Consider the following 20,888-nt stretch of genomic DNA (forward strand, 5'->3'; position numbering starts at 1 on the left):
GCGTTTGCTGCCGTACTTCCAGCCCTGCAGAACAAAAGATGAGGCTCTCTCACCAACCGTAACAATTAAATAACTCAATGGCACTTTTCTGCCTTTGCAGGGCGTTATCGCTGGCATTCCAGCCAAGCTGTAGTTCGGGAAATTACATTTTTCCCCCCTGTATTTCCAAATGGGTAATAACCAGTGCCTGATAACCAGTGCTGCGGGAGGCATTAGAAAGACGAGGCTTATCAAACGAAACACGTTGGTCTGTAAGCAGCACCACAGATGACGCTGTTCCCCCCCGCCCCGTGCCCGCAGAGCCGTGAGCGCCCCTCACCGCTGCCCCGTGCCCCCCGGGGGACCAGGCGCTGCCGCCTCCGGACGCGCTGGCTGCCGCTCCAGGGGGCTGCGGGGTGCTGGTACCCGCCGAGCTAAACCGCCACCCTCCCGGCAATTCGGTGTTTAATTCCATCCCTGGCTGCTAGCGGGGTGGCAACGTGCAAGTTTTGAGCCGGCGGCGCCCGTAGCGAGCGGCACCCGGTAACGGCAGCAGCTCTGCCGCGGCGGGGCGGCAGCCAGGCGCCAGCTGGCGGAGCGGCAGCTCCCGCCGCGCCTCCAGGGCCGCCCGGCGCCGGAGCACACGCGGCCCCTCCCGGGAGCGGCGGGGGAACACCCCCGGCCTCCCGAGCGCGGAACGCCGCTGCCTGCCAGCCCGCACGGTCCCGGCCCCGCCGACGGCGTGAGGGGCAGGCACCCCCCCCGCGGGGGCAGCGGCCGCCCCCGCCCCGTGCCTCTCCCCGCCCGGCGGCGGCGGAGCGAGCGCCTCTGGCCCGGCCGGTCCCTCCTCGCACGCCGTAGTGATGCTCCCGGCGTCTCGGCCCGCCGAGGCTGTTCCCAAGATGGCGGCCGCGCGGGCGGCTCTGCGCGGCCGGGCTCCTGCAGCTGGGTAGAGACCCCCCACCCCCCGCCAGCTCTCCCCTGCTCCTCGCTACACCCCCGGCGCTGCAGCGGGCCAGGCCGGGCCGCGCACTGGGACCCGTCGCCATGCCGGCCTCGGTGCACGCATGAGAGACGTCGCCGCGCTGGTCTCTGCCGCCGCCGCCATGGAGGAGCCGCCGCCGCCGCCGGGGAGGTCAGTACGGCGCGCTACCGAACACGGAGCTGCGTGCGGGGAGCGGCGGCCCGCCCGCCGGGCTGGGAGCGGGGCCGGGCCGGGTACGTGCCAGCCGCCCCGCTGCGCTGCTGGGGCGCAGCTCGCCCCGCCGGGGCACGGCGTCGGGAGCGCAGCGCTGGGGGGTTGTGGCCTGGCCGCCCCTCGGCCCGTTGCGCTGCGGAAGCACCGGCTGCCGCTTCAGCGCTTCTGTAACGCGCCCACGGAGTGAGAAAGTGCTTCGATAAGAAATCTCTAGTGGCTGCGGTGGGTAAGGCAATGTTTTGTGGGCACTTTGCAATTAAACCCAGATGGTTTCCTTCCCCTCGCGGAGAGCGGCAGGAGCGGGGGTGTCGCTGGGGCGCTCCCGGGGGCGGCTCTCGGGGGCAGCCGGTGCCGGTGGCCGGAGCGACTGTCGGAGCCCCCTGCGCGGCTGGCGGGGTGTGACCTATGCTCGCTGACTTGTGAACTGCAGAGATAAAAACACTGCCTTCCAGGAGGCTGTCCCGTGTGTATAGCAGCCGTGGTTAAAGCCGGGTAGCTAGGTTCTCTCTGAGGCGCCGATAAAACAGCAGGATCTTGGAGTATCGCTCCTGGCAACGTTGCAATCGGTATTTGTCAGAAGATAACAGGTATTTTTTTAAAAAAAGTCTTCCACAAAGAGGGCTAACGTTATGATGCCTCAAGCTTTTTGCGACTGCTGTTACCTCCTGAATGTGCTGACCTGCAGATTGGCTTTTTGCAAGTCTCCATGTGTGCCCTGCTGAGAGATGGGGATGCAAATTACTTCATCGTTTAGTGTTTCCAACTGGCTGTAGAAGTGTTGCATAAGTCCAAGTTATTAATTCCCTGGCAATTATTTCTCCTTTTAAAATAACATCCTGTTGATGCGCTTCACTTGTCACTAGGAGGCATTCGGGAAACGTGTTTTAAAATGCTCGTGTGATCAATTAGTACTGGAAGGCAATAGTCAGGCGTGTTGTATTCCAGGTGTGCTGTGCAAAAAACCTTGGTGCTGTCGTGTTCCCGAGATCATTCTTGGATATTGCAAGCTACTGTTTCGTACTGATGTATTAACAGGGAATGCACTCCGGTTTGGATCACAGCTATGGAGTTGAACAGTATCTGGTTGGAGTTTTCATTAGCGTATTTTAATGATTTGTTTTTCTTATGTCATGAGACTGCCAAAACCAGAAGGTATATAACAGTTAATTAGATTTAACAGAAATATTATGAAATACATATGCCAGTAGGGCAACTGAATTCGTAAGCTTTCAAGTTACTTTTTACAGTATCTTCAAAGAGTGATAGTGCAGGTTAAGCAGAAAACGAAGTTTGTACAACAGCATGACCCTAGACCTGGGCTGTCTTCATGTAGAAGAGTAATCTGCAGTGCATGAATGGAAAACACCCAGGCATTTCCTGTCTAGGGCCATTTCTGACCTCTGCTGGATTCTGCTTATTAAAAGACAGTTTATGAGTCGGATGTGGGTGTGGATAGTGTGGTGGCAACTTCACCCAGCAAATGAAAATTGAATTAGTTATTTTAGAGTGAGCTGGTGGGTGGGAAGGAGATGTCTCAAAACAATTAGGTAGCCTTAATTTGTGCAGGGTACTCCACAGTGATTCACTTCTGTGTGTACTTCGTGTACCAACTTCACATCTGCTTTAGAACAGAACTGCTTCTCTGGCTTTATGCAGTACTTTTTTTTTTTTTTCTGAATGTAATACAGGAATAAAGTATCTGAATATTTTTCAAATATGATCAAAGTTGATTTAAATGTTGGAGTTGTCTTTAGGTGTTCAGTCTTGTGGCTGTGAGGTCAGAATCTTGTTGAAATCAGTGGGACTGTGTGCAGGCTTGGGAAATTGAAATCCATTTGGTGGCAAGTAGCTTTTAATCCTGTTTGTAGAATGTGTGTTCTTGTGCTAAAGAGTTCTTCTGGCTGGCACTAAAGTGCTTTGGTATAATGCATTCTCTTTCAGTTTAATTCTGCTGGAGAAGTACTCAGTCATTCTGATTAGCAATACATCTACAAACTGTTTTTTCCGGGTCTTCCTTTCTTTTTTGAAACACACCCTTTGGGGTGGGGAGAGAGGAGAGGCAGTTCCAAAGTGAAAAATACTTGGGCAACCTATGAGCAGATGTTGATTCTGAGGCAGCATTGCACTTGGACATTGGACAGCCTGCAGTGGTTATGCATAAATGAAAAGATACTGCTGAAAAGTTTTGGGAAGAATTCAGGTTGAAGTATCGCTACTTGTAACAAAGCAAACAGTTTTCAAGATAAGATGTTTCCACTTAGATAGTTTAGAACACTGGTTGAAACAGGTAGGTTTGGTGCTTCTTGGTTATGGCCTATAGGCTTTAAATTTTTTGAACCCAATTTTAGGGTTTCCCAGGAATTTTCTGACACAAAATCCACTATAGAGGAAAATGAGGCCTTAAGCATGTTCTTTGTTGGGATGCCAATTTTGGTGGCACTGTGAAGGCATGAAGAGCCGTAGGGCTATTCTTAACTTGTGCCTTGATTGCTTGTAGCCCTCTTTTCTCCTGGCATACATCCAACATAGGGGTGAAGGAAGGCTGTGAGTAAAGCAGGACAGAATTGTGTATACTGTGGAGGCTTCCTTGGTGCTGGGAGATTTTTCAGTGGTCTGTCTTATCAGATTTGTTGGCTATGTGATGACAATGAATTGGGCTGCCAGTCTACAGCATCTGTTGTTTGGGGGAAGCCTGAGGTCATGCTATGAATTGTGCTCAACCTATTTTTCTGTTTGCCAAATTATCTGTATGACTGACAGTGTACCAGCAGTGAAAGAATTTGAAATTATTTTATTAACTGAGGATTATAGCTTCAGTGGGAAAAAGTATTTAAGTTTATAGAGCTTTACCATCCTTTTTTTTTGTTACTCTTTTTTTTTCCCCCCCATGCATTTAAATGAGGTAAGATGTAATCTCTGATCTTCATGTATTGCATTTTCTTGTTTACATGTGCAAGATTGGGATGAATGACTGATTGCTCCACCTACACACAAACATACACAAAGTGCTAGTTGAGATGTCTTTGGCATTTGTAGCATCAAGGATTAGTCTGCGTTGTGTGGCTGCTTGAGATGTTTTTATGTCTGTTAATTAGGGCTGTCTGTGTCAAGGTTGGTTTTACTATTATGTAAGCTAGTGATATTGGCCCTTGTGGAATGCAAACCGTGCTGTGGTGAAAAACAGATCTACTGAATTTAAAGCAAAGAATAAGGCATGTGCAGTAATTTTTATTCAGGGGAGCAAATTGGGATTTTTAGAGGCTTATAAAGATTTGGCTTCCATGACAACCAGATTTCTTAGATTATATACAAACCATTCTTTTTAAACTGCATCTAAAATAGATTTAGAAGACAAGTTTTTATACTACCCACTGCTAGTCCAGTGGTATGCTGACCTCTGTCAACATGGGAAGATACAGGTATCTTAGCTCTTACTACTTAAGCTATGTGGTTGGATTTGCTGTTGTATATGCAATTTCTGTTTGCAGGGCTGTTACTTGCCGAAAGTTTTCTTCTGCTCTCAAGTGTTAACAGCATTGATGCTATGTTTAGCCTGTAATCTATTAACTAAATAATTTTTGAATTAAAAAAAACCAACCAACAACTTCGGAGTTCATTCATCTAAAGAGCTGATGATTCCCATGCTCATCCTTGGCCAACTGGTAAACATAAAGGCAAGCCGGAATGTTTGCTCTTAATACCCGAGTTTGAGTGTTGTCAAATGTTCGGTCATGTCCAATCCAAGAACCATGTATGTAAAATCATTTCAGCTTGCCATGAACCTTGATCAGGTTTATTCTGGATCCAGACAAGATGGGCTCTAGTTTTATTGTCCTGGTGAATATTTCCTGCTGTCACGGGACAGAAGGAAGAAATTTGTTCCGTTCCTTCTGTGTCCTGCTAGCATCTGAGGGTATTGACTGTGGTGTGCTGGTTTGTAATGTGGTATACATTTATGATTAAGTCTGCCCTTGGCTTATGTGTGCTGCTGGTTACTTGCTGATGGCTCCTCTGAGAGCAGTATTTGTAAGTTTTTACCATTTTAGCTATGAAACATGCATCTAGTAAATGATACCAAGGCCACAGTTACATATACCTCTGTTGCTTCTCGGCTGCACTGTAGAACTTTCCTTGGGCATGTCCATTGAGCATTTGGGATGCTCCAAGTAGGGCAGAGTACTGCAGCTCCATTGCATTGCCTGGATTTTCCAAAGGTTGTGGACTAGTAGTCCAGCATCCAGTGCTTAGGCACCAGCTTTCGCTAAAAACATGTTTAACTTTTAATGCTTCACCTTCAGATTTCTTGTAGAATTTGACTTAATCTAAAAGGTGAACTGAAACTTTGGAATCAAAATCAGTTTGTAGCTTTTTCTTGTCTAGGAATAGAACTACGAGTTTGTGCATGGGAGAGAGGGGAAAGAATGACTGTTACAGATCTTGTTATCTTCTGTCCTAGTCCTGTGTCTTTCCCAATTTGTCATTGCTATGATATATTTATAGTTGAGCCTGGCAGCCTAATGCTTTCTGTCATAGTAGCTCTTTTCCCAGTAGTATGTAACTTTTCCTGGTGTGGCTTAAATTTTCCTGAAAATCTGTCCAGATTTGTTAGTTTAGATTTTTCGTAAGTGGTTTATAGTTGAATATACTTTATTTTTTGGATGTGTAGCTTGAGACCTTGGGATCTGATTTGTGTAGGTGCCAAGAACTGCAGCACTTACCCTTTGGGTTTATACTGTGCTGTGTAATGCTCAACCATCTTTACTTTAACGATGAAAACATATTTCAGAGCTTCTCATTTAAAAAAAGAAAAGAAAAAGAAAAAGGTGCTGTTCTTGGAAATTTATTTTTTCCCCAAAGATGAGTTAGAATGTAGTTGAGGTTGAAAAAGTAGCACTAAGGAGAAGCACGGTGACTGAAATCATTTGATATTTTGACATTAGTAGTTCTGAGGCATTGAAGAGAGCTGGATACTAGCTGGGCTGGGTGAAGCTCCGTTAGCTCCTGTTTGTAAAGTTCTAACCTTTGATCCGTTTGCAGCCTCACCTGGTAGGCTTAAATGTGGATGTGTAAACCTGAAAAACCCATCAACAATTTTGACACTTTTTTACACATTATAGAGCAATGTCAGAATTAAATATATCTGTTGTTCTTTCTTGCTGAAATAACATAAGGTGTAGTTTTAATAAAATAATCTGTTTGTGAGTGGGGTAAAAAAAAAAGCTAAGAGATGAATGTACATGCATAATCTCCAAATGCTGTTATGTCATAATCAGATTTGCATGAAAATTTATAATAATCCAAGATGGAAAAAATAGTTAACTTTCTCTGTTCCCAGATTTACTAGTAAAAAAGAACAGGAAGTTCTGATTATTTTTTTCTGAGATGAGAACATGAAGAACTGCCAAAACCATTACAAGAGCTCTATTTTATTTTTTTATACTAATGTCTAGTTGCTGTAACTTGCAGAAGAAAAAATACTTCTGTAGATCATTTAAATAGGTCGCAATAGCTCTTATCTCTGCTTGCAATGAGAAATATGAGTAATAATTTGCATTTTGCTTTATTTTTAAGTCATTGACAATTTCTGTCTTACTGAAGTTCACTATATTTTCAGTCAGTTAAGAGGTACTTCAACACCTGTCTGCTGTTTCAATAGCCTTTGTTACATTTTTCTGTGACTATGTCTTCTTGTCATAATAATCAAGCACTTAGAAGCTTCTGCCCAAGAATATAGAAGAATTTTTGGGAAAAGTGCCACAAGTATTAGTAATTTACAGAACTGACAGTGGTAGCTTCCAGATTGTGAGAAGCAGAAGATTTTGTTTGAATTTGTCTCTTAAAATAAATGTTGCTAATCAGTACAGTAGTGCTGTAAGGAACTTTGTAATGGGGGGAACTGGCTAGTCAGGCATGTGCTTGAGGTCTACTGTAGTAATGAAGTATGTTCACACTTACTGGGTCCTTCTGTTCTAATTAAACAGCTTAATTGAGAGTTACCAGGGGTGAAAAGATGTAACTGGGAATCAATTACAGATTAACTGTTTAGCTCTAAGCTTTATGTTAGTCCTTTCCCCAATAATTATCTTTTTTGCTTGTAGATTTCTGCAGAAATGGTGATTCCAGCACAGTGAAATCTTGCTACAAGCCAATGTTGATCTTGCAGCAGAAATACTTGCTTTGTACTTCTCTCAGGCCTTAGCTGGTCTGGGGACTGCTTAACTGTTAGCAGGGCTGTTGTAGCACAAACCCATAGTTTGGAAGCAGGTGGCAAGATATAGGTCAGGGCTTCGTAGCGGCATTGGGTGTTTGCATTTGTGCAGCCATGCTACATGTTTGTCTTCAAAGATAGACAAAGCATAAATAGAGGCAAAGCATGGCTATTACATGGCTACTATTACATTCTGACTATTTACTAGTGAAGTTTCAGTGTTTCTGTAATTATTGCTATGTTGACTAACCCTTGTGCATAGGTTTATTTATAAAAAAGCTGCTGGAAGTATGTAATGAAATCAGTTCTTAGTAGTGATACAGGTATTACCTTAAGCATCCTCCTGCCCAAGTGTTTTGCTTTTATCATTGCTGCAAGTAAAAAATCACATTAGTTTTGCAGCTGACCCAGACTAGAAATTACTGTTCTCATCTCCTAACATCCCTATGTCTCCGCCCCTCCCCACAACTAGGAATATTTGCCATACAAATAGTGTAATATTAAATACATTTGGTTGCATAATCAAAATTAAAGTGGTTGAAGTGGGAAAAAGTCCTGCTAACGAAGACAGTCCAGCTAAGCCGGATAGTTTTGGCAGCACAGGTGAACAGCCAGGGTTGGTACTTTGTTATACCTGTGCATCTTGAGGGATGGTAACTTCTGGCAAACTGTGGGTGGAAAGCAGAAAAGGACAGTCACCTTGTAAAATGCTTCAGCTGCAGCCAGAAGAGAGCGACTGAGGGCATGATTTCCCGTTACACTCAATGTGTTGGAACAGCATGTTACTTTTATCCTCCTGGTCTCTCTCCCCAAGAGGAAGCCGAGCAGCTCCACTGTATTTTTTCTGGATCTAGCTGTCCTATGGAGTTTTTGCTTCAGTTTATTGATCCAATGCAACAAAAAAATCTGTGTGGTTGCTCCCCGGTCAAATTGGTGACTTGAGTTCACATGATTGTTGATTTCTGTGCAGAGGGGGCAGGGATGTGCAACCTGGGAGACAAAAGGTGCACGGGAACAGGTTCCCCTTTTTGTGCCAGTTTACTGTCACTATAGTCTTGGTAATTCTTCACTTAATCCCTGTAGAAAGTTGTGTTAATAAGCTTCACTACATTTCATACTTGATTTAAAAAGTTTTTTTAAAATATTACTTTATGGATTTTGTGCTCTTACAAGCTTCTCTGCTATAAGCTGTTCTAAAGAAAACTTAGATTCTGTAAATTTGCATTTACAGACTTAGTTGATGAAAGGTGCAAGTGCTTTTTTTCAGTTCGCATCAGCAGTAAATAGTAAAATTACCGTCTCTGTTACAAGTAAATTCTCCTCCCACTGCCCAAGTGCCACCTTTTCCGCAGTGTGCTCGTTGTTCATTTCAAGACTACAGAGACAACTGATCACATATCCTGCCTTCCCCCTCTGGGAGGAAGAATATAGCTATGTATGGCTGAATTTGAGTTCACGTATTTCTTAAAACTAAAACTGTTATGCTAATACTGTTTCTTCTTTAAAATGTTATTTTGAAATCCTCAATGAATACAGAAAAGCCCTAAATTCTTGTCTTAGGATGTTGTTTTAAGATGACAACAATGACAAAATGTTTTTTTAGTTCCTCAGATTACTTCCAGGCATTACCTTTAGCATCTCTATCTCTTTCAGACTTTCTTCTGATTTTTAGATAAGTTTCAAGTTTGTTTTTTCCCATTCATTTTAGTCTTGACACTGGTGTGCCTTACATAATATCTGGTTTTATGGTTAAAGAAATCGATGAAAGGTTGAATGTGACCCTCATGAATATTTATGTTTTAGCTTTCAGAAGAGATGGGAAATGGTTGCATTTAGCTAGATAGGATTAGCCACCTCCTGTTGACTGGAAGAATAGTGCAGATGTAAGGGTGATCATAGGGATATGCAAATGGGGTTAGAGAAGTGTGGTTGAAAAACAGGTCCTGAGAAATTAAAGTAGTTAGCAATCTTGCGTTTTACTTACCAATTGGAGGAATTGTTGCAATGGCAACAGGTGCTTTAGAGAATAAGTGTTTTTATTTTGTGTTTCCTTTCTGTCATTTTTTTGTACAGCCTGCTTGCCAGAAGAGATGATACGCTGAAGTTCCCCTTTTCCACTGTGAGATTGCTGTTAGGTGTTTTTCTGCCAGACTTTATTGTCAGGTTATTCAGATGCCTTTTTTCTACAGTTAAGTAATGTCTGTGAGATCCTTGTGAGCTGGAAACTTGTAACACCAAAGCTCTTGTTGCTGTTCTCCCCTTGAGATCTAAGTTGCTTTCAGTGATTTTCATTCTGCTGGTGGGATGTGGTATGGATCTGTGTGCTCTTGCCCTCTCTAAAATTTGGGATGGCAACAGGTAACAGATACCCATGGTTCTGGGTAAGGAATTGAAAGGAGTATTCATTGCCAAGCAGTGATATCTTCCAAAAGTAATAAAATTGGGTTTTGTTTTTTTGTTTTGTTTTTTTTTTTTTTTTTTTTCCCTCAGGAGGCTGATCCAGGCTTTAATAGAGATGCAGTGCTTTTTACAAGTCTAATTGCATTCACCCTTCATAGTTTGAAGACTTTTCTGTTCTTAAAAATTTTTTTTACTAGAAGAACTTTAAGAAGGACTGTATCTGCAATTTATCTTCATGATAGTGTTTCTGATTTAAAAAAAAAAGGTAAAACTTGGTGCTTTCCTATAGCTTACCCAAATTATCCTAAGGATAGCAAATGAAAGAGTCAGACATGTCCTTAGTTTCAATTTGCATTTAATTCTACTTAAAATGTTAAAACTGTTAAAAATCTTATTAAGCATGTTACAAAGTTTGTAACAGTAAGTCCTTTAATATATTGGCAGCAATCACAAGTTATTGGTGAGCAAGATTTAACGTTAACTGCTCAGAAATGCTGAGCTCAGGCATATGAGATTCAAGTGTGAATGCGAAGTCAAGGATCTTCATTACTGTATGTCAGTATTAGGTTTTAATGTGAACAGTATGGGTTTTTTTTATAGTCTCTGGAGATACAGTCATTATAGAAATATGCAACGTACACCATTTAAATGTCCATGCTAGTCACAGAATTTTTGTATCTTGCTAACCAGGCTATTCCCCATCCCCCACCACCCACCAGCAATGTGCTAGATTTACACAGGATGTATTTAGCAAAAAATAAGTTTTACTTGTACAAACTGAGCAAATTCCTGCTGGTCTGTAAGAAAAAGTAAAATAATGAAAAAATACCCAAGATTTTTTTCCTTGCTTTTTACTGAAGGCTTCCTTGGAATTGTGCTTACAGTTCTTCCTTCAAGGTTTTTTATTACTGTTTCTTTTGCTCCCCTTACAGTAATTTGTAGTAACTGCTTCAAATGCAATGGCTGCAAGCACTTACTTTCAGTATTCAGAAATGCAGCAGGTCTTTAAGAGAACACTGTATGCAAAATGGGGTTTATAGTCCTCTGCTTTCAGTTCAGGAGCTTTTCACAACCAAGTCCATTTATTTAAGCTTATAGCTTCCATCAGTGCAGAGAATTTTTAAAAGGATTAAAATAGGACTGTGTGATGCTTTCATAATGTTGGAGTGTAGCACTAGGAGTTTACAGCAGATAGCAGTCCTGCACTTGAGCAGAACGTAAGGTCATTTCATCTTAATTTGTTTTGCTGATTAGGTTGTCTAATCCTCAGTCTTAGTTTCCCAAGTGCTGCTGGTTGATTAATGAAGTTCCTTCCTTGTGCTGTTGGTCCAGGAGTACCATTACATTCTCTTGTGCTATGCAGATAAAACGAAACCCCGTACTGCTCCACAGAAATTAGAGTTGCTGACTCCAGAGTTGTGTTGTGTGTGGTGTTTCGCAGCTCTCACTGGATGCTGTTTTGTTTTTCAGTTTTAACAGATGCAGAGGTGGTTACCTAATAATCCTGTTTGCTCTTTACGTTACCAGCAGCTGTGGGATGTTGACAATTTGCAATTACTTTTGAGCATTGTTTATCTTTGAAATAGAATAGTTGCAACTACATTTAGTGAGAGCTACCTTTAGCTTAAAAAATAATTGATTGGCAGTGTGTAGTGCCTGTGTTTTCTGCTGCCGTAGCTAATTGGCAGTGTATATTACTAAGAATAGGTTAATGAAAGTTTGTCTTCTTACATACTTTCATTGTCCAGCTGAATCCCTGTTAAGGAGCATATATTTGAAAAATAGATGCTTTGCTTTTAAAACAAAATCACTGAGCATCAAGAACTAGTAGTTGATAATTTGGTGGTGGACCTTGCACAGATCTTGCAGTTCTCTGTGGAAGTGGCCAGGTGCTATAGGAAGGTTGAGAAAGAGCCTTACTGATGTGTGAATGGTGAAATGTCTTTGAAATGGGAGGAAGCTGTTCATAGCAGCAGCCTGTGGAACGCACAGCTCAGTAACTGTTGTGGTGGGCGATTATCCTGCCTACTGCATTGTAATGCCTCATTCAAATTTATGGCTACGTGCTTGTAGTCCAATGTTGACCTCTACTGCTCTGATTCCCAGCAAGTTTTTAAGCTGTGTGTGGGATGGTAAGCAGTGGCTGAACCTGAGTTAATTGCCTAAATGCCTAATACATTTGAACTCCTGCTTATGAGGATCAATGGTAGCTGATAAAAAGGGAAGATTAAAAAAGTTTCCCCCATATAGCTGTCACAGTTTTTAGCATGACCTCTTATTATTGATTGTTACAAACTTTGAAAGTTTGAATAATTCTTCAGCAGAGTGCAAAATGCTTATACTGGTTAAAAATCATACCCTTTAGTGTGACTTTAGCCTATGTAATTTTAACATGTCCTCATGTGATCATCTTCAGTGGTTTTTTCATTTGTTGATTTATTTTTAATGATAACAAACTATTTTTCCAAAGTCTCATGGCCTTTATCAACAGCAGTGGTTACCAGACTTTGTGGTCCCTGTCCTGCTGCTCCAAATTTCATACCTCAGTTTTCCCTTTCTCCTGATTGCAGGCCTTTGAAGATCTTGAAGACTTATCTCAGTTTTCATGACTGAGCTGGAGTTGTGGATACACTTTGACTTAGTTAAAAAAAAAAAAAAATAATCCTGTTGTCATCTATGGCTTTTCAGATTCTAGTTTGAATGCACCTTGGCATAACATACAGTAGTTACTTGTTGGAAACGTTCTTTATTATTTTCATTTTGTTGCATTTCAGAGCTGTCAAGGTGTTTTGTTTGGTGGTGGTGGTGTTTTGTGTTTTTTTTTTTTTTTTTACCATACTGCTCTTGCAACTTTCTGAGTGTTCCTGATTTATACATCCTGCCTACAGTCTCTTTATAGTCCTGGGCTAAAACTGATGAGAAGCATTTTGCTTATTAAAATTAAGACTGGGAGCAGCCTGTAAATGGACTGATGTGAAAACTGTGCACTTTCAGTTTTCCTCATAAGCATTGGTGTTAAAGTTGGCAAATAGTAACTTCAGTTGTCACACACACTTGGAGCTTTTACTTTTTGGGGTGTATGCCAGGTTAAGATAGTTTTCACTGGCTGTGTGGGGCCAAAACCTGCAGTTCCTGGTGGCAAAGAAGAAATTAGTTTTTCATAATGTTTCCCAGCTCTGGTTGCAACAGTATTTAGGAACCAATAATTCTGTCTAATAACAAATACTGTAATCTGAATTAGGTTTGCCAGCACTGCATTTTATAGGTTTGCAGATTTAATTGGTCTTTGGCTAGTTCAGAAAAGAGCACAGGAACATTACAAATGCTGTGTCAGTAACCTGTTAAAATTATAGCTGGTTTTAATACCTGAGGGTTTCTTGCTGATGATCATATATGCCTGGTGTGGTCTGGATGAGAAAAATCAATACCAGCATGACTAAACTGATGTAGTTGCTTTACTGTAGACCCTATATATTTAGTGCATTGTTGTACAGTAAGGCTTTCTCTGGTGAAACTGAATCTTTGTGTTCCCTGGCATTGATTTGAGCTCTGAGTTGAGATAGAATCTTCGCATACCAACCCTAAACCGATCACACTGAATTTTTAAACTTGAGTTGTAACCTGTGCCTTCCACCCTTTAAGCAGCCCAGCCAGCTCCAGTTAGATCATCTCATCAGCTGCTAACAAGAGTGGTTCTGTAGAGCATGATTGCTCTCTTGTGATCTGACTGCTAGTGCTGCATGATTTGTGATAAATCTACTGTGGTTTTTAACAAACTAAAGAACAGCTTACTAGATTACCCATTAAAAAAATGTCTGAATGTTAAGTCAGTCAAACTGGATCCCACTGTATAGATCTGTGTGTAATTTGGGTGAGATCGGAGGGTGTTTTGAATACTCGATGACTTCATGCCCTCTCATCAGACATATAGCAAGAACCAAACAAGGTAGTGACTGTTAAGTAAAGAACCAGCTCATGGTCTTTAAAGAGAGTTCATTCAGCCTGGTGAAGAGGTTTGATCGTTTCACTCTTAGAAAAGGTTACTCACTTAAGAACAGAAGGAAAGCAGCGTTTTCACTGGTCTTTTATAATGAGGTAACTTGTCCTAGTTTAAAGCTGCCTTGGCACTGAGACCTGATGCAAGTGCCACAGATTCTGCTCTGCCAGGCCCTGCAGGAGCATCAGCACCCCACCCTGTCCCTTGCCAGGCCAGTGAGATCACTGAAAAAATAAATAGTTCCATAAGCACTGGAACTAGTGACTTCTGTTTCATGTGGGTTAGTCTCCTGTGGTTGATTTGTCTTTGGCAGAATCGGGGGTTGTGCTCTGCCTGAAGTGTTTTCTGCAGTAGGGCTCTTTGCAAGAGTTCTCAGGAATAAAAATTTTCTGATGTCCAAAAAGATGGAAACCTGAGTTCCCCTTTCCCAGTTCAGCATTTACAAGATCCTTTTCTGTTACTCATCCACCAATTTTCACAAGATCTGTAGGAAAAAAATTAAGACTATTATATTTGGCCAATAGAGGTTAATTAAGTCGGATTTCTGGAAGACATGCAGACAGCATGATTTCCCAAGGCAAGGAAACTGGACTGAATACGTTGGTGGTTCTGTGTGGTTGTCCTTATGGCTAGATGCAGTGTAGGGCTCTCCTTAAACTACGAGTGGTGCTGTGGTACCACCTCTGTCATTTTTCTTAGGTAACCTCTAAAGTTTATCTACAGTAGCTGGTGAACTTGCTTCTCAAAGCTGTAATATGCGAAGAGTAATTCCACACACTAAATGTTTCCATGGCTTTGTAGAGCACATAACTGTTCTGCATGTTAAGGTATTTATTTCTGTTTATAGCTAAAGGCAAAGAAAAAGTACACTATCTGATAACTTTTTTTTTTTTTTTTTTGTTAGCCTTACTGCTGTTCTTTTGGCTGGGAATATTCTGGCATATTTCTTCCTGCAGACTTGCTCCACCAGAGCATGAGTAACATTCCTCATCTGCCTCAAAAATAGTACCAAGTAAAATGTCATTTGTGATTCAAGTGAAATTGAAATTGAGCTGACCAGGTACTGATGCTAGTCTTGTGCTGTCTGATACAGGTCAAATGTTTCTTTGCCTCGGTGTCTTTTATTAGAGTCAAGATGGTGTTATTTGCATGCCAGCATCAGAAGTAAAATATGTGCGGGGATGGAGACAAACTGCGTGGTTCCTCCCCTTCAGAGCTAGTGGTGCATGTTTTCCTCCCAGATGTGTGTTAAAGCAAGAGAGTCCCATGTATGGCACTGGTGGGGAACGGTGGTGATGAGAGGGTTGTGCTGGGATAATGGGTCCCATATTCTGGGGGAAGGCAGAGGTCTTGGTGTCACTTTGAGCTTCAGCATACCAATGGGATTCAATCAGCTGGGGACTTGTTTTGGCCTTGGAGTCCTTGCCTCCTCCTCCTCCCCTTTCCCCCCTTCTCTATTTACGCTGGGTAGGTAGACATCAGATGAGTATAAAGGGACAGCAGGGAAAGGTTAAAATCCTGTCCTGCTGCCATTTACTTTCCCCTGAAGCCTAAACTGGCCAGGGGATTGTCATTATTTTGTAGGGCTTTTTTAAAATGGTGAAGAATTCAAATTATATGTTATTGGTGGGGGTGATGTTACAGTTCACAGATTATCTTAAAATAGTTTGTTTCCGTTTATGAGTTTGAAACTTTCTAATATGTCAGTGAGCAGCATAAAATGTGCTGAAGTTCGGCTGTTCACAGCCTGAGAGTAATTTCGTTGCTTTGTGTCACTTGGTCGTGCAGAGGAGATCCAGCTATTAATGGTATTGTGCCCAACTGCCACTCTACTGACATAATCTTATTTGGTGGGACAGCAAGTGTCCCAGAGGAAGGAAAGGTTATCTGACGTGATAGTCATTTATTGTATTTGTCATATTTTATTTTTAAAGCAAGTTCTAATATAAGTGTGCATGTATGCCACGCCCCCCCCATCGTGGTTGTTTTACATCTGACCTCCTCTTCTGAGAGGAAGCTGGCACTGGAAGTTGTCTTTGAGCTTGCCCAGAGTTTACATATGAAAACGGATGGCTATTTTTTTTTTTTTGCCGTGCAAGTTTACAGATACATCAGCTCCTGTCATTGGCTTAGTGGGCAATTGTACGAGTGCCAGAACTGACTCAAAGGGAAGGTATAGGAGTTTTTGGCTGGGCGGAAGGGGAGACTGAAATCATAGCAGTCTGGTCTTTGATCGTCTTGTTCTGCAATGGAACTGTGCCATTGCTAGGGTTAATGATGTGATACTGTGCAGTTGTTCTTTTGTTGTGTGGTTGGTTGGTTGTTTTGTTTGTTTGTTTTTTAAAGGCCTATTCCTTACTGAAGGAAAAAAAAATGTTACTCTGTGGTTTTATCTTTGAACAATTTAAATCAAAATAGTCTTGGAAAATTACAAAGACAAGTCAGCATTTTAAAAATAACAAACTGTTTTGTAATACTGTATGTAATGCTACTCTGCAATATATGCTGATACTACTAGATGTGATAGCGATGAAAGGTTCTACTTGGGTTTGGAAAGCTATTGTGCTGGGTCTCTGTACTAATCCTGCAAAGATACATGCTTTCTGTTGAATTCAGTGATAGAGCGTGATTAAGCTGACCATCTGGATTTGGGGTTGGAAGAACATATATGCATTATTTTAATTTTGTGTTTGCATGAACTCTGACTTATTTTTAAGTACTACCAGTATTTTTTCCAAAGTGCCAAAGTAATCAAGACTAATTAAAAAGTTGCTATGGAGACCCTGTTCTGTTTTTGTGGTTTTTTTTCTTGTTCTTTTTTGTTCAGTTTTTTTGGTAACAAAATTAAGTTCTGAGGTTAAACTTACTTAATATTTAAATCAGTGGGAAATACATGAAATACATTCAGGTTTTCTATGCTAGAGAAGTTCTGTGAAGGGTGGAGAGCCTTTTCGGTGAATTTAGAAGTTGTCTTCATGGTGTGCACAAGTTAGGGGGTAGAAGATAGAAGGGAAGACCTGCTGTTGTCCTCAGCCACTAATTAGATTGACTGTCTTGTATTATGTCTGTGTATCTGAACCTTTGTTTGTTTCATGTACCTCTTAGTTTAGGATTGCTACAAGTTTTCTCAGAGACAAATGTATTCCATATACATGTATGTTTACATGGTGTTCTCTTCGTGACACTCTGGCTATACATCCTCCTTGTTGTATCTTGTCTGTACTTTGCTTGATTGGAAGGTTGCCCTTACGGGTGTGAAAAAACTTGGGATAAATATAGAAGGTTAACTTTGGTCAGGCTTTATTGATGGATTAGCTCTCTAAATACCACAAATTGCAAGTAAAAATTCTTTGTATTTGACATCATGGTTTATACCTGTTCTTTACAGGAAAGAGTGCAAATCAGAAGATGCTACTTGCAAGATCTCTGTATCTGACCCTGAGGAATTATCAGATGAAGCAAGTGCTGACACCTTCTATGGAACTTCCCCTCCTAGTACACCCCGCCAGATGAAGCGTATGTCAACAAAGCATCAGAAAAATAACGTTGGGAGACCTGCTAGCCGCTCTACTTTGAAAGGTAGGTATGGTGTTTTGTTTTTGTTTTTTTTTTTTTTAACTAAAATGACCATAAAGGTTTTGTAGTAGCCTTTTCATTGCCTGATGGAGGAGATACGCAGAAGATGGAACCAGATACTGAGGTGCAGCGAAAGGACAGGAGGCGGCTGTTTGAGGTTGCTGCAAGGGAAAATTGTTTGGGTGTTAGAAGAAAAATTTTAACACAAGAGTGGTCAAACGGTGAACAGTTTGCCAGAGAGGTTTTTGGGTTGTTGAATCTTTGGAGGTTTCCAAAACACGACTGGATAAGATCGTGAGCAGGATAAACTAGGTTTGAAATACATCTTGCTTTGAGCAGGAGGCTGGAAAAAATGACCTTCAGAGGTATTTTCTGATTTTTTTCTGCAGTTCTATGGTCTCTAGTAATGGTGTAGTTGATTCTCTGCCCCAGTTTCATGTTCTGAAGCTCTTTGCAGTATGTTTTATAGAAGTATGAAGTTTTCAGTGACTATTTACTCTTTAGTGTCACTGAAGCAATTAAAGTGTAGTTACCGTCGTTTACTTGTGTTGATGTTTTTATCATAAAGTCGTAACTGTGAAGAGACAAAAGGTACTTGATATGTGTTTTTTCCTAATGTTACTAAGTAACAATAACTGATATTAAACATAGTTAGGTTAAAGTAATATTTTTAAGTTTTTATTTCTTTAATTTTAAGCATATATAGAATACGGTAGTTGCTTGTTGAAAAGGTAATTGTAAAAAAATGCGGTAAATACATCTTTTCAAGCAGACCTTGTAAGAAAAAAAAATGATGCAATTTTGGTGGTTTTGCTGAGCTTGTGGGTACAAAAAAGCCATTTTTTAAGATTGTATATTCAGTATTTTCATACAGAACATACCTAGGTTTGTTTGGGGTTTTTGTTTTGGTATTTTTTGTGGGGTTTTTGTTTGTTTTTAAACAACTATGTTAGACAAGGTTACTTGCCAGAGTTGTTATGGCAGATTGGCTATTGCCAGTTAATAATTTGGAAGCAGTTTTTTTAAATTGCTACACATGAAACAGGAAATGTTATCACAGAGTGCGTTTACTTGCAAGGATTACATTTTCAAGGTAAGGTGTAGGAGAGAAGAAGGTAAATGGTTTAGTGTGGATAAGGGAATACAGTCTGTTCTTCAGTTGCATAGAGTTGAAGGGCCCATGCAAATGTCTTCCAAAGCTTTTGGTTCCTTTCCATTTCATACAACCTCTGAATGGTGTCACTGTGAAGAGACCGTTCACCAAAAGACTTCTTCCTAGAACTGAATTGAAGAGAACTCTTGTTATACTTGCCAGTTAGCTGTATAGGCATTGCCATTATTAAGCTTCTTTTACTGGTTTTTAATTGTGCCTTTTGGTTAAGTTAAACTATTCGAATGCAACATTAACCTTACTTAGTTCTGTATATGGTAGTTATTACATAACTTTCCTTGCTTCCTATGATTTTCTTGGGTTTTTTTCTGTGCTTTAAAAAAAAAAAGACATGTTAGGTTCTAAACAGAGAAATTGTGATACTAAAGAACTAGAATGCGTAATGTTTCATAGTAACCCTTTGGTGCTGAGCACATATTGAGGATTGATACCATTGTAAGAAATAGCAACGATAAACAACAGCTCCCTCATAGATTTTGAGTTTTTGGAGCAAGGTCCATCTTTCTACTTGTGAGGGGAATGGTTCTAGCTTCTGGAATAATAATAGCCTGTTCTTGGTTGCTGTGAATGTATCTTAAAATATGTTTGGGGTTGATTTTTTTTTTTTTTTTAATGTTTTATGAGTTGGATAGTGTTGTATCTTGTAAAATACCTTTTCTGGAGAGTTCATAGTTCATTTTATTTAACTTTGACTATGTGTACAATTTCAGAAAATTTATTCTGCATTGGGGAGGGGAGGAACCAAACCACAGCCCACCAAAAAAAGCCCAAACAACAACACTCCCTCACCCCCTACCCCAAAACCAAAGATATCAAAGTGGACTACCGTCTGATTTACCTTGAATGTGTATGCATACACTGTTACTGAGATTGAATTGGTTTTACTTCAGTAAGAGAATTCATTCAGGAGTTAGTTTGCCGTAACCAGTTTAAAAAATAAATTTGAAATTACTTCTCATTTACATCTAACACAGATTTAAGGTATCTTTATTTAGGCAACTGAAAGAATTGTGGGCATTAGGGGCTTGCTTACTTGCCTCTCCAATATTTGTTTGATTCTGTCACACCAAGTTTCTTAGAACATGCATTTATTATCAATAAACTGACACAATAATCTGTTTTAAAATAGTTTCTGAATCATTTCTCCTATAGCCCAAAACCCATGGGATTCACATTTTCTAAGCTAAATTTCATAGCTGCTGCTAAGACATACATATGTCTCCTGTTTGTTTTTTTCTGACTCGAAGGTTATGGAATGTCAGTCCAGCAGTGCTTGCTTGCTTATTGAAGTATTAGCTTCTTGAACTATAAAAAAAACAGTGCCTCTGTCTGCTTTCTAGTATGAAACTTCTGCCACTTGATACTTGAAAGGGAACCTCTATCCACTCCACTTTCTTAACCCTATAAAGTTCCTCAAGCTCATTTTGTCACTTTTTCTTTTACGAGCTGTTTAAGATCTCACTCAACCACGTGCCCCCTCTCACCAACCAGTTGCTTGGTTGTGAAACCTACCCGCCCTGTGTAGCACTAAAGGTAATTGTAACTCAAAATTTGTTAATGCAGCTGAACTTGTTTTACGAATTAGTTTAAGCCTATATTACAGAACTACAATAAAATTTGTAGTAGCAGCTGGTCCAGTTGTGACATTGATATTTATTTGTTGCAGAATTGTCCAGTATATTTGAATCATTGGCACCTGTTTATGTGAAAAAATGAGAGGATTTTGAAACACTTTGTGGATTATTGTGCCTGGGCTTTGTTAAGAATGATGAATGTTCAAGTGTTAAGAGATTTTGGATTTCTAATAATCTGTTTTTAACTTGCCTTTCTTTTAATGTGTTTTGGTGGGATGGGGAATCTGAAGATTAATATTGAAGGAGAATAACATGTTGAAAATGTAAACTGAAGGGGTTTAGAGGACCCCTATCTAGAGTGTATAATCAGAAAATGATCTTTAAATGTGCCAGAGTTTTCATTTATTAAGGTCACCAAAATCTTCATCATCAAAGTGCTGTTAAATGTTGAATCATTTCTAATCTACCCCAGAGTCTGGGAGGCAGGGAGGAATGTGTGTATGTGTTTCATCTCTGCCAACCTCCTTCATCTTCCTTCTCTTTTCCTGCCAGTGCAGAATGTGTCTTCCTGCTGCTTGGCTGTCCTGGTGTTTTGGGCTGTTGCCTCCTCACAGTAGTGCCAGCCGTGGTGTGGGATTCAAGCTGTTATGTTCAGTAGACCTTCTGTCTCATGAGTTAGTAACCAGTGAGGGTGAGGTACTGCTGTCTGACAGTAGTGTTTGGGTAGATAAATGTAACATCCATGACAGTGAATTCTGTAGCAGGTTTCTTAGAAACACTGATAG

At 40.9% G+C, this 20,888-nt stretch overlaps 1 protein-coding gene across 8 annotated transcripts in view; it reads left to right on the plus strand.

Moving 5' to 3' along the window:
• Nucleotides 1-313: 313 nt before the first annotated feature.
• The window catches only part of MAP3K4 (mitogen-activated protein kinase kinase kinase 4), a 76,482-nt gene continuing 55,907 nt past the window's right edge, over nt 314-20,888 (plus strand). For 3 of the 8 annotated variants that reach the window (XM_037392842.1, XM_037392843.1, XM_037392846.1), the window contains exons 1-2: nt 318-1,114; nt 17,171-17,361. In XM_037392842.1, coding sequence (XP_037248739.1) covers nt 1,047-1,114; nt 17,171-17,361 — 259 coding nt within the window. In that variant the 5' untranslated portion in view covers nt 318-1,046. Of the gene's footprint in view, nt 1,115-17,170; nt 17,362-20,888 lie in introns of all 8 variants that reach the window. The other 5 variants (XR_005105036.1, XR_005105038.1, XM_037392844.1 and 2 more) reach the window with 3 other exon arrangements.

The sequence above is a fragment of the Falco rusticolus genome, chromosome 6 (assembly GCF_015220075.1).
Source record: "Falco rusticolus isolate bFalRus1 chromosome 6, bFalRus1.pri, whole genome shotgun sequence".
NCBI lineage: Eukaryota > Metazoa > Chordata > Aves > Falconiformes > Falconidae > Falco > Falco rusticolus.